Raw genomic sequence first — 13,585 nt, 5'->3', positions numbered from 1 at the left:
GGTTTACAGTCCACCCGACCTGCCTCAGTTTACATACAATACCCTTCCCCTTATCAATCTATTTAAGATATGGATTCCTAGTTCTTTGGCTACCCTTCCACCTAGATGAACTTGTAAATACAGGTATCGGTATATATTCCGGGAAGAGACTGTTTTACATTAGGGATTCATAGTCCCATGTCTCTTGGTCCTTCCCCCGCGCTGGGTCCTCAGTTACGTAAAAACAGCAGTTCTTTGTTAAACGTTCCTTACACCTTCGTTAACGAACTGACATGATCAATGCTTCCTGGCCACCTGCAAAACGAGGGGATGTTTTTCAAGGTTTAGATCCTTCTACATGACAAGAGGGAGATGGAAGATTGAGTGACACATTGTTTAGAAGCAGAGTGCTTAGTTGGTATTTAACTAATAATTAATAGATATAAGCAAGAAACGAAACAACTATGGCTAACATCAATTATTCCTTAGTATAGTTGTATGTCAAAATTTTCAGAAATTGTAATGCATATGTAATAATTAAGTGAATATAAGCAACGTAAGAGCATCCAGTCTTTGGAGCACTGATGGAGGATGATGCCCAGAGGTCCCCAGCAGTGATAAAATAAAGAATGTTGCTGAACAGTATCATTGATTCTGCTGTTTATTGCTTCGTTTCAGCTGGAGCAGCTCTGCTGTGGGACAGGCTGAGAGAGCTGGGGTGTTCAGCTGGAGAAGAGAAGCGCCGGGGACACGTTATTGCAGCCTTTCTGTGCTTAAAAGGGGACAATAAGAAGGATTGGGGCAGATTTTTTAGCAGGGCCTGTTGTGGTAGGACAAGGAGTGATGGTTTTAAATTAAAAGAGGCGAGATGCAAGCTGGATATAAGAAATTGCTGCCCCTGAGGGTGGTGAGAGCCTGTCCCAGGTTCCCAGAGAGGTGGTAGATGAACCATCCCTGGAGACATCCCAGGCCAGGCTGGACGGGGCTCTGAGCAACCTGAGCTGCTGAAGATGTCCCTGTCATGGCAGGGGGGGCACTGGGGGGGCTGGGAAGGTCCCTTCAACCCAAAACATTCTGTGATTCCATGATCTGCACATGATTATTGAGCTGCAAGTGAGCGCAGCAACAGCCACCCAACTGCAGCAGCTGGGGGGTGCGGGCCTGCACCCCAAACCTGCCCCACATAGCGGTGAGTTCCCACCACGGAGATGGGATTTTATAAACCATTATAAACCATTTCCCAAAGCCCTGCTGGAGGAGAATTTACGGTGTTGCCACGTGAATGGCCTGCAGAGATACAGGTGATGGATTTACAGACGTGTCCCCTGGGGCGATATCACCCCAGACAGGGCCCCGCGCACCCCACTCTGTGACTGGAAGGTGCGTGCAGAAGAAAAAGGGAGAGAAAGCATCTGTGGAGCACATAAATTGTTAAATAAGGACACACTTACTTCACATTTCCTCTCCCAGAACACACAATAGTGGCAGAAGGTATGGAAATGAATTGTTTATTCATTTTTAAAAAGCAACGTAACACAAAGCATTTAAACACCAACCCAAGCCTGAGCGCATCTGTGAGCCTGTTGTACTGGGTAAGACAATTTCTCTTTCACTGAGCAGAATGCTCCAGTAGAACTGGAAAAATCTCCCACCAAAACTAAGGAATGTATCTCCAATTGCAGCACAGCGAGCAAGAAAGTAAGCTGTTTTATTTGAGGCCATGAAAGTATCTCCTATTCAAGCCTATCGGCCTTTTGCGAGGCCAAACAAGAACCAAATAGTTCTAGTGAAAACAACACTCAGTTGCGTGGGGCCTGGGGAAAAGTCTCTTCCAGAGGTTGGTGTGGACGTCCCAGTCTGGCACAGGCACAAAAACAGGACCCTGTGCTGGTGACATGGTGACACGGTGACACGTCCACCCAGCCAGCACCAGGGAGACGCGGTGAGTGACCCCCGGACAAGGCATCCCGGCCTAAGGCACCAGGGAGTGCTGGTGGGACATGGTTTGGGGGACAGACCATTGCTGAAAAGGCACCGTTCTAAGGACATCGCTTTGGCCAGAGGAAGGGTTTGTGTTAGTAATGTAACCCTGATGATTTATAGTCCCACGAGTCAAGACAGACCAAGAACATGAGGCTGCCCTGTAACCAGAGCAGCAAGTTTTCTGATGTCACCCGTGACATCTTCCCTACCTACAGATCTATAGGCAACATATATATTAAGTGCAGCCAACCTGTTAATGCTCCACACTAACAGAGGGCAAGTTAAGATCTGATCGTGCTAATATTTTAGATGATTGATTTATTTGTGTTTAAATTATCTTGCAAAGACCGAAGCAAGCCTGCGTTCTGCATTCTCCATGTAGTGATGAGGTTAATTTCTCCTCGTGCAGCATCTCGCATTCTGCATCCCAGTTTGTTTCAGTTGATCGAGTTTTACTCGTCAATGCAATGGCAAAGCGACAGCTGGTCAGGAAATCATTTAGCTTCTATATATTTGGTTGCAGCATTCTGTTTAAGATGGGCTTTGTTAGCCCGATTAGTAGACACATAGGTGTTCCGAGCATAAAAGCGTATCAAAAGGGACAACCAGAATGGCCGTTATCTAACCAGAGCATTAACTAACCAACGTCAATGCTCTTAGCAACTAATAAGATAATGGGGAAAAATTAAAAAGAAAGAAATCCTCATGATCAGCTACTTCCCATCACCCAGCAGTACAGCAGGAATCCTTTAATCCTCCCCGCCACAGAGTCTGAGCAGAACTTTCCTATAGTCTCCTGAGCAGTCCCCCTAGAAAGGAAAAAGGAACACAATTAGTTGTAGCGCTCTGTGCTGGATTCTTTCCAGCAGGTACAATTGGTTGTAGGGTTTTTATCCTCTCTGACAATTTAAGAACATTCAGGAACATTTTCAGTACATACATGTAAAGTCTCCTTATTTCCAGCTCCTCTGAAATACCCAAGAGGTGTCAAGTGGGGACCTGTCTACTTTAAGCTGTTTAGCAAATCCAGCTCATTTCTAACACTGAAAATCTCACCTTAATGAAGGAGTAGAGCGATTTCCCATACATGCTCAGGAATTCCCTTCTGATCTCCAGCATATCTATTTCACAGCGGGACACCATCACCCGGATCAGCGTGTTGTCATCTGTTCCCAAGCCCTAAAGAAATAAACCAACCACGTGCAACTACAAGACTTTTGGCTAAATCAGTGAGAGGCACAAAGGTTTTAGCACTTGGTTTTCTGTGGGATCTGTTCCTAATCAGAGCATTTTTACATCAGTGGAGGGATCCCTAGCAGTGTGCTCCCCAGTAAGTGTATCGCTCTGAGCTTCCCAATGGGAAAATAGGTCCATAAATAAGCTCAGATTTTCCTTTTTTCCCAGTTATTGAGAGATTCTCTTTCTCTAATGATTGCTGTCATGGTACTGACTCAAGCATGGAAAGGCAAGGGGGGGAAATAATAATGATCTCGCACCAAAAGCTCTTTACCTTCATGGATTTATACAATCTTTCAGCAAAATACGCAGGTTTATTTCGCATGCACTTCACTGCAAGGGAGACAAGAACAAGAGAATGCAGGTCAATAAAAACCAAAGGAGCTGGTCTTCCAAACCTTTCCAGCCCATTCTCAGTGAAGGTGTTGGTAAAGATGCAGCTCAGGGCCAGCAAACAGCAAGGACAACGCAGACACCCGCAGTCACCGGCTGGAAACAATGTCTCCATGCACAGTAACACTTTCTTTAAGGCTTTAGTGCTTCCTGACAGCAAATGTCAGCTACCAAAGCATCACTTGGGAAAGCAAACGATGCCATAAAGCACAGAGCTTTCTCACCCGATTGCAGCTGCAAAAAAAGACAAACAGTATCTGCCTCCTAAAGCTACAGCCAGCCAGGGCAAGAGACGATATCTCTAATTATTTAATTACTTTGTAGGCAAAGTTTAAAAGCGGGGAACTCACCCACGGCTAACAGAGCATCCTCGAGGTCTCCTGACATCTCAGATTTAATGCTCTCTGTTATGTCCTTATTAGCAATCTCTCTGTAGGCATCGAAAACTAGAAGGAAGAGTCAGGGATAAAGAGTGAGTGAGATGCTCCAGGGCATACAGAGTGTAAACCACCAAGGATCGCTTGGCAAGATCAAGCCCCTCAGACTCTGTATGAACATTGTACCATTATTGTGACACTGTAAGCTAAATCAGGGCTGCCCCACAGAAATAATCCATTTTAATTATCAACCGTCTTGCTAATTGGCCCACCACTGCTGCTAGCATTTTCAAGAACTGCTAGTTAATGAGAGCAGTTTAAATGCTTCTTTCCCTCTCTGCCCCGGTGGGAGTCACACTTCATTATCCCCAATTTACAGGCCGGAGTGAGTTGTATCGATGTTTTTCTCAAGTCTCTTTTTGTCTCAGGAGGGAATAAAACGGTCTTAAAGAATTTAATGTGAATGGGCTCTAGGATACCTGCTGTCTCAGGAGGAGTTCACAATCAGTTAATGAACGACTATGGAAGTATTGTCCTCAAACAAGGGAAAAAATCCAGGACACGGCAGAAGCTCCTACCTCTTAATAGGTGGAATCTGTTCCGTGTACAGAGGATGGTCATAAATTGAACCTCATCTGTTCCCCATTTCTTCTCCCCAGCTTCATACAGGCACTTGAAGACATTGTGAACAGACAAAGTAAGTGAAGAGGCTTCTCTGAGGGGGAAAACTGAGAAGAGAGCCCAGGTCTCCACCTGGGCTGCTGCTGTGTCACACAGCTTCGGGATTACTGTTCTACCTTGGAAAAATAGGAGGTCTAGGAAAAGCAGGGATTCACCACACATCACATGTACAGGAACAGCAAGGAAGAAAATTGCTACACACCTGAGCATCTTGTTGAGCGAGGGCACCATCCACATATGTTCCCTCATCTCTGTTTCCCTGTGGGGGTAGAAGGATGAAAAACTCATTTCACCAGAGCAGCCAATGGAAGCAAGTCCTGCAAATTCCCCATTCGAGACAAGTTCCTGGAGGGGCATAACGGGATCCTTAAAACTGAATGGTAGCTCACAAATACAGCAAAACATGGCCCAGATGTGATTTATATAATACTTCCTTTTGAAACAAGCAACAATCCACTTTAACTGGGCCATTTTAAGAAGAGCACATGGCATTAACACGTACCCAGTGTCAGACTCCTCTCCCTGCAGAAGGTACGTGTGAAATGCAGGCGAGGTGAAATGCAAGATAAGTGAAATAAAAGTCACCCTGAAACACCTCATCACTGAAGCGAGAGACGTGTCCACCAGCAACGGGCAGATTCACCCCCATTTTCCTTTGCCTGGACTTACCGTGGCGAGGGACACGAGAACTCTTCGGAACATGGAAGATGTGTCAGAGACAATGTCCTCCTCGAGGGTACAGCCGTATTCTAGCAAGAGCACCCACACAAATGACATGTTAGCAACACATCTACCACCTGGGCAATGTTTGTGCACAACGTTTGCCAGCTGTAAGCCAGGTAAGTGTAGAATTCTGCTCAGGGGTCTAAACATCATAGAATCACTGAATTTAGGTTGGAAAGGATCTTTAAGTTCATCAAGTCCAACTGTTAGCCCAACACTGCCAAGTCCACCTCTGATCCCTGTCCCTGAGAACCTCATGTCCGTCTGTCCAGCCCTCCAGGGATGGTGACTCCAGCACTGCCCTGGGCAGCCTGTTCCAATGCCCCACAGCCCTTTGGGGAAGAAATTGTTCCCACATCCAACCTCAACCTCCCCTGGTGCAACTTGAGGCCGTTTCCTCTGCTCCTGGCGCTTGTTCCTGGGGAGCAGAGCCCGACCCCCCTGGCTCCAAGCTCCTTTCAGGCAGTTCAGAGATCAGAAGGTCTCCCCTCAGCTCCTGTTCTCCAGCTGAACCCCCAGGTCCCTCAGCCGCTCCATCACACTTGTGCTCCAGCCCCTCACCAGCTCCGTTCCCTTCTCTCAACTCGCTCCAGCACCTCAAGGGATTTCATGAGGTGATCCCGCCACCCCTGGGGCCGCCATTTTGAGCCCTGAGGTGATTTTGGTGCCACCATTTTGAGCCCTGAGCTGAGGGGCCCAGAACTGCCCCCAGGATTCGAGGTTTTTCCTCCCCAGGTCCCAGCACAGGGACGGTCGCTGCCCTGGGCCTGCTGGCCACACAGTGCTGGTACCAGCCAGGATGCTGGTGGCCTTCTTGACTGTCATCACAGCAGTCCAGCCATCATATTTAGTGCTTCAGTGTAAAATTAAGCAGCACAGCCAGTCTAAAACTGGCAATAGAACCACACATGGACAGACATCTGACTGATAGACATAACCACCTGAGCCCATTTTATTTACACCGATTTAATTTGTGGGTGAAATTCTAATTCTTGAGGCTGGTAGCTGTCCCGCTGTTGACAGCTCTTTAGCACAGAACTTCTCTCCAGACACATGATAATAGTTGTGTTGGCTGATTTGTCACATTTAAAGGTGAACAGACCCTTCTCTTTCCTCTTTACATGCCCATGCATACACACAAGTGACTTTTCAGTCAGTATGACAATGGCTTGAAGTTTGTACTACATACGAAGTTTGTAGTTCTCATTGATGCGACGAATCTCTTCGTTTGTGCGAGAAGCCAGAATTTCAATCAGGCAACCTTCATCTGTTCCTGCACCCTAGGAAATTGCAGAGATGAGATCCCAGATTATAATGACAACTGGTTTGATATGCAACTAGGATTTTTAAAATATATAATATATAATTATATATATATTACATAATAATAAATGTATAATTATGCCATATCATGTTAAATTGACCAGAACTTAAGCAACATAAAAGGAAGATTTCCAAACCTTCACAGCCCTCCTCAGTTCGTGCACGTCGTACATGGTGGTAGGAGTCATCAGACCTATGATCACCCTTTCAAAATTCCCACTCAGCTCAGACTTCAAGTCATCAATCAAATCCTGCAAGATGGAGAGAAGAGAAAGGAGTCGGGAGCAGATGCAGCCTTTGAGAATGGGAAGAACTCATTCACCCCTTTTCTTCATTCTCCAGCCCTCCTCGGATGAACGGCTGCTCTGAAGTGAACCAAATCAAAATGAACTTGGCAGGAAAACTTTGTGCCAACCTTGCTGTTGTGGGGACTGGGATGTTGTTCACGTTTCACCCAAGTGTTATAACCCCAAATTGTCTGCATCTCCCAGTTAAAGCCACAGTCACTCATCTCTGAAGACCACCTACCCTACCAATGCTGCTTTTATAGGTGATCAGAACTTGCTGACGTTGGGAAACGTTTAGTTTGGTCAAGACCTCGATGATGGCATCTTCATCTGTGCCTGGAAGAAACCAATGGAAACCAGTCAAGCTTGCACAGGAACCAGAAGCCTGCTCTGGTCTTGTCCAAAGTGTGTTATTAGCCATCTTCTGTTCCCTACACAACCTGGTTCTCAACATCTTCTGTTCCCTACACAACCTGGTTCTCAACATCCTCTGTTCCCTACGCAACCTGGTTGTCAACATCTTCTGTTCCCTACGCAACCTGGTTGTCAACATCTTCTGTTCCCTACGCAACCTGGTTCTCAACATCTTCTGTTCCCTACACAACCTGGTTCTCAACATCTTCTGTTCCCTACGCAACCTGGTTGTCAACGTCTTCCATTCTATACACAACCTGGTTGTCGGGGTGTCACAGCCCCACACCTGGCAGGACTCAAGAAGTGACTGGACAATGTCCTCAGACACATGGTGTGAATTTGGGGGTTGTCCTGTGCAGGGACAGGAGTTGGACTCAATGATCCTTGTGGGTCCTTCAAATTCAGGACGTACTATGATTCTATGGCTCTCAACATCTCCTGCAGGAGAGAGAAGGCAAGCGCCTGACCAGCGATGTTTTTGTGGCCAAGACTTGGATCTCCAGCTGTGTTCAGGCCTCAGTCTGATCAAGTCGCTTTGCAAATGGCAGACTTCCCCTCCTAACGAACCACCAGACAAAACGTTCCCAATGCTTGGGGGAAAAAGAGAGGTTTTAGCAGCAGAGGGAGACCAACTTACCAAATCCCTTCATAGCCTTCCTTAGCGCCTGTGCTTCCTGCTCAGCACTGAAGCTTGAGACCCCCTTGATTGTCGCCTAAACCCACAGGAGAGGAGTTATGAAAGGCAGATATTACACACAGTAAAGCTGAACTTAAAAAAATCAACTCAAAATATGCAAACCAGTGATAGCAAGGAAAGTCCACCCACCAAACACAAATGATTTTCTACAAGGGTTCCACACTAAAGACAAACTGTTTGTTCTAGAGGGACTTCCCAGCCACATAAGAAATAAGGCACAGGGACACAACTAAACGGAGAAAATCTCTTCATACAGCTGTCCGTGGAGTATCTGGTTTGCAATTAAATCATGGCAGGCAGCCTGACGTCTCTGTTCAGTCCAGCTGCAGCTTCTTCTCAGCAGTTTTCTATGTAAACCATAGAAGAAGCTGTTCCCATCAAAGCCCTATTCCTGACTTCTCCAAGACCATCATTCTGTAAAATAATGCACCGGGAAGCGCAGTGTTTTACTCAAAAGGGTGATTCACAAACTGTCCGCTGCTTTTTTGTGGGACTGCACCAGCTCTTACAAAGCTCTCCATGTTCCCATGGAAATCATCAGCAAAACTCTGCTTAACACCCATGTAGCTTGGGCTTTCTGAAACAGGCACAGGGATAACTGCTGTGTAGATGGTTACCTGGCAGGTTGAGCCCTGAAAGAATAATATGCCCAGGAAGTTTAGCTAGAGAAATTCCTGCTCTTTGAACTAATATCTGATTGGATTTGCCATTAACTTCCAAAATGGAAAATCCCCCATGTGTGGGTCATTCTCCTCTAGCATGAGGAAGCAGCAAAAAGTGATAAAGTCCCCCCCATAAAGGGACAGATGGTGACTGTGTTCTTCCTGTTGTGTCCTTATCTGAGCTACACTCCCCACATTTATCTGATCAAACGCTTGGCACAGCGTGGCACAGAAAACACGCACTCACCATCGCTCTTGTATTTGGTCAATCTGGTACTGTCTGAGTCCTCAGGCGGTTAGACAACTGTAATAAAAAACAGAGGAAGTTTAGTTTTCTAGCAAATTATTAATAGAATATACCAACTCTCACCAGTTAATGGGACCTGACAGGTTCCACAGACACTCCTGGGACGCAGCGACAACATCAAGGAATAGATAAGCACATGAAGGGTAACCCCACGCCGGGCGGGACAGGAGAATTGTTTTCCTTCTTACAGTCTGCTGGGTTCAACATCTGCTCCGTTTGGTGCAATGTGTAATGTCCTGTAGGACTGCAGTTTTTGACTGAATGTTGAAGTAATCCAAAGAACAAAAGGGAAAGGAGAAGGGGGAAGGGAAGGGAAGGGAAGGGAAGGGAAGGGAAGGGAAGGGAAGGGAAGGGAAGGGAAGGGAAGGGAAGGGAGGGAAGGGAAGGAAGGAAAGGAAAGGAAAGGAAAGGAAGGAAAGGAAAGGAAAGGAAAGGAAAGGAAAGGAAAGGAAAGGAAAGGAAAGGAAAGGAAAGGAAAGGAAAGGAAAGAAAGGAAAGGAAAGAAAGGAAGGAAGGAAAGGAAGGAAATGAAAGGAAAGGAAAGGAAAGGAAAGGAAAGGAAAGGAAAGGAGAAAGGAGAAAGGAAAGGAGAAAAGGAAAGGAGAAGGAAGGAGAAAGAAGAGAAAGAAGAGAAGAAGAGAAGAGAAGAGACGAGAAAGAGAAGAGAAGAGAAGAGAAGAGAAGAGTAAGCGAAGAGAAGAGAAGAGAGAGAAGAGAAGAGAGAAGAGAAGAGAAAGAGAAGAGAAGAGAAGAGAAGAGAGAAGAGAAGAGAAGAGAAGAGAAGAGAAGAGAAGAGAAGAGAGAAGAGAAGAGAAGAGAAGAGAAGAGAAGAGAAGAGAAGAGAAGAGAAGAGAAGAGAAGAGAAGAGAAGAGAAGAGAAGAGAAGAGAAGAGAAGAGAAGAGAAGAGAAGAGAAGAGAAGAGAAGAGAAGAGAAGAGAAGAGAAGAGAAGAGAAGAGAAGAGAAGAGAAGAGAAGAGAAGAGAAGAGAAGAGAAGAGAAGAGAAGAGAAGAGAAGAGAAAAGAGATAAAAGAGGCTTACTTGTGTTCTCCCCAGGGTTATTTCTTCTGCTTGTAATTTTGTTTTCATGCACAGGACCTACACATGAACACAGCCAAAGTATTTCCCACGTCCCCGGTCAGTTGACAGGATGTCCAGCACTAGGACAAGGTGCACGTCCCTGCAGCTCCAGCTCAACCCAGCATGAGCTGTGGTTCTCACATTAAAGCCCTTAAGCAGAAGTAGTGATGCCAGCGCCTGACGATATTTCCCCTTAATCCTGTGCATGGGGCTTAATTGCTGCTATCAATGAGCCCAGACAGTTGTGCAAGAGCAGGAGTGTCCCTGCTCATGCTTCACATGACTCTTACAAATCCGGGATACGATCAGCAAGTGAACTCCCCTGTGACAGTTGCTGTGTTACGCACGGGCACTCCCGGTGCTCTCCAGGTCATCTGTACATTATTACAGCCTGTGCAGTCGGGCAACATATGGAAAATTATTAGTGTTGAGTTTGCTTTCTTTCATTTAATTATAGATTTCAGTGGTTGAATTATGACCTATACCTCAGAAAAGTCATCTTTGCTCTGCTGCAATCTTTTATAGAAATATAAAGCCAACTTTATTTGCCTTAGTCAACCAGGAGGAAAGGACAGTGTGCAGGGGCTGAGGTGGCCTGCTGATCCATCCTGATCTTATCTGCTTCATCCCTCAATAAAAGCCTGAGTTTGCTGATACAGTAAACCTGGCTTAGAACAGTGGTATCAATAGAGGTATATGAAGCATCCCTCCCATTATTCAAATGTTTTCCACGGATGACATTTTCCTGGCAGGTTTTATCAGCTAATCGGGCAGTTATAAGTCCCCATCAATGTCTTCCGAAAGCTGAATCCAGAATAAACATCATTTATTAGAAAACAGCCAAGACTATCGCATGTGCCAGCCAATTCAAATCTAGGCTTGCTCTGAATCAAGTTTTCCTGACTGTGCACAGAGCACACACAGAGAGCAATGCTCCCAACAGCTCCACAGGATATAAATACAGGGTTTTTTTTTCCCCAAATTGGAGCTCACAGACATGCTGCCAGTCCTACACCTAGGATAAGGAGTGGAAAACCACTCTACTGCAACCCGGCCTGTGGCAAGGCAAACACTGGACTCGTTTGACTAGTTCTTTGGTTCGTTAACTCCGACACAAACCCACACCCTGCACCACATCAGCTTTTCCATGGCTCTGCCACTCCAGCTGTTTCCAGCTGCCTCCACATCTGGCTGTGTGGTCGGTGCCCTGGCGTACCCTGTTTCTCTGAAAATAAGACAGGGCGTTATATTAATTTTTTGCTCCAAATGATGCTTACTGTTTTACATGCATAGCTGCCTGGACACTACTTAACTAGGGCTTATTTTTGAGTAGGGCTTATATTTGGAGCACCCTAAAATACTGAAAAATCATGCTAGGGCTTATTTTTGGGGTAGGTCTTATTTTGGGGGAGACAGGGTAGCTCTGGGTGCCTGACCACGATCCCAGCCCGCCTTGCAGCTCAGAAATATTCAGCCAGCTGCAACACCCCAGCACCTCCCACACGATGACCTTTTCCTGGGCCGCTGCCCTCAAAAGGAATAAAAACATAATGCGGAGTTAGCAGAGCCCTGTGGTCCCACCTTCAGGTTGTGCTCCCATTGCTGCACAAACCTCCTGCCCTTCGCACCCCGGCATCCGGGGAACCAAATGCATGTTCATCTGCAACGTGAGTTGGAGTTAGAGGTAGATGTTGTACAGCGGGGTACAGCGGGAATTGATACCCTACCATGGACACCTTAATCTTTTTCAAATCTTTATTTTGGCACAATCTAGTGTCTTTTGAGCTGTGTCACCTCCTCAGATTCCTCCCCAGCAAGAGAGGGAATAGGAGGGAATAATAATCTCCCTTTGCTAGAGTTCAGGTTTTGGGCTTTTATCTAGTTTTCCATGCCCAAACTTGTTACCAACTAGGGAGTGGTGCTAGCATATTATCAGCTATCAAGAATAGCACAAAAACAAGGTAATACAGCTGCTAAATTCTGCAAAGCAATATCTTTATTCGTACAATTATCAATATTGATTAACCATTCTAATTGAAGGTTTGCTTAATGCTCTCCTAGAAATTAGAATGGGTTTGCATGGAAGAGAAATTCATATAAAGCTTGAAGAGAAATTACTACAAAGCTTTGTCCACTGAAAACAGACGCTTGTCCTATATGTAACGTTCAGTTTTGAAGCACTTTATGTAATTGCAAAAGCTGTAAAACTGAATAAAACTGCAAAAAACCCCACCAAAAATGTTTTCAATTTTGGAGGACGTGCCAGCTCAGCCACGGCACAGAGAAGTAAAACCTGCGCAGGCCGTGCTGGAGAATCTGCCATGTTCCTGCTGCCATGGCCCGGCCCCGCCGGCCGCCCCCAGCCCTGCACCCCCTGCCCCATTGCCCCGGTGTCGCGGTGGCCACGGGGCACCCACCAGCCAAGGGGTGTCCCACTCTGCACCCCCATGCAGCGGGGACGGCTCTTGGCATCACCCCAAGCCCCTCCGGCCCTGAAGCCCCTTCCCCGTGCCCAAGGGGACCCCCCGGCTCATTGGGCGCTCACCTGCTGTCCCCAGCGGGTGCCTTGGTGGGGATGGCGAGAGTTTTGCTGGGTTTGTGGCGGATGGCAAAGTCCCCGCCCTGGAGCGGGGTGGGACTGGTGTCGCAAAGCAGATTTCTCGGCTCTGTGCTGTGCCCTTCCGCAAACAGCTGGCTGGAATCCAGCTGCGAGAGTTCCAGGGAACCTCATGCACACGTAGGAAATGCATGTTTGGGGTTGCACAGAGGGCCTTGCAAATAAAGGTGGCCTGGTAGGCTCGGGCGGCGTCCGCGCTGCCCGGCATTGCCTGTTAAGGCTCAGGGAGCAGAGGATTTCCAGCCTCACGTCTCGCTTTGTGCTGCGGCTGAACGGGCAAAGCCGAGGGGGGAGCGAGGGGGACGACAGTGTGGAGCACACACAACCCCAAGCAGGAATCCTGCTTCTCTCTTTGTGGACATTTCTTACCTGTATTGCGTCTCCTTTGCTCTCACAGCACCTCTCCACATCTTCAGCGTCATTCCCCTTTGCCTGTGCATCAAAACCAGCCATAACTCCTGTAAGAGTGATTATTTTCATACAGGTGATTACTCCTGACCCAACAAATGGCACCGCCCTAAAGCCAAAACGCTTCAGGCAAAGGGACTTCAGTTTTACCCCAATGTGCTGCTGCCAGGGTCACACTTGGGCAAGATTGTGAGGCTGACAGAGGGAAATCAGCCTTGCAATAATACATATCTTGCCTTCCCTGTGTTTATCCTCAGGGACTTTGGCCTCCTCTGACGCTGAATGTACAGTTATTATAATGAGTAAATCAACCCTCTCGGTTGTTTCTTCTTTTTTTTCCCATCTCTCATCCCTGTGCCTCTCTGCACATGCTCTTTTGCTGGAAGAGACCTAAATTTAGCATCCAGAACACAGGCTGT

The 13,585-nt window shown here is 46.8% G+C and overlaps 1 protein-coding gene across 3 annotated transcripts; it reads right to left on the bottom strand.

Annotated features, from left to right (window-relative positions):
- Positions 1-1,471: 1,471 nt before the first annotated feature.
- Positions 1,472-13,585, bottom strand: ANXA4 (annexin A4). 3 transcript variants are annotated; one of them, XM_021281178.2, is made up of 14 exons: positions 13,317-13,585; positions 13,128-13,216; positions 9,003-9,059; positions 8,034-8,109; positions 7,224-7,318; positions 6,833-6,946; positions 6,562-6,652; positions 5,319-5,398; positions 4,852-4,908; positions 4,547-4,640; positions 3,942-4,037; positions 3,473-3,531; positions 3,019-3,141; positions 1,472-2,771 (listed from the first exon to the last, which is right to left on the bottom strand). In XM_021281178.2, exons 3-14 carry the CDS (start codon positions 9,003-9,005, stop codon positions 2,712-2,714), a joined length of 948 nt encoding a protein of 315 aa, XP_021136853.2. In that variant the 5' UTR covers positions 9,006-9,059; positions 13,128-13,216; positions 13,317-13,585; the 3' UTR covers positions 1,472-2,711. The 3 variants fall into 3 exon arrangements, with proteins under 3 accessions (XP_021136853.2, XP_021136854.2, XP_005513813.2); XM_021281179.2 differs by lacking the exons at positions 13,128-13,216; positions 13,317-13,585 and adding exons at positions 10,103-10,159; positions 12,687-12,947; XM_005513756.3 differs by lacking the exons at positions 13,128-13,216; positions 13,317-13,585 and adding an exon at positions 12,687-13,027.

The sequence above is a fragment of the Columba livia genome, chromosome 25, assembly GCF_036013475.1.
Source record: "Columba livia isolate bColLiv1 breed racing homer chromosome 25, bColLiv1.pat.W.v2, whole genome shotgun sequence".
Classification (NCBI taxonomy): domain Eukaryota; kingdom Metazoa; phylum Chordata; class Aves; order Columbiformes; family Columbidae; genus Columba; species Columba livia.
The sequence above is the reverse complement of the archived record's forward strand: the minus strand, read 5'-3'. Positions and strand labels throughout refer to the sequence as shown.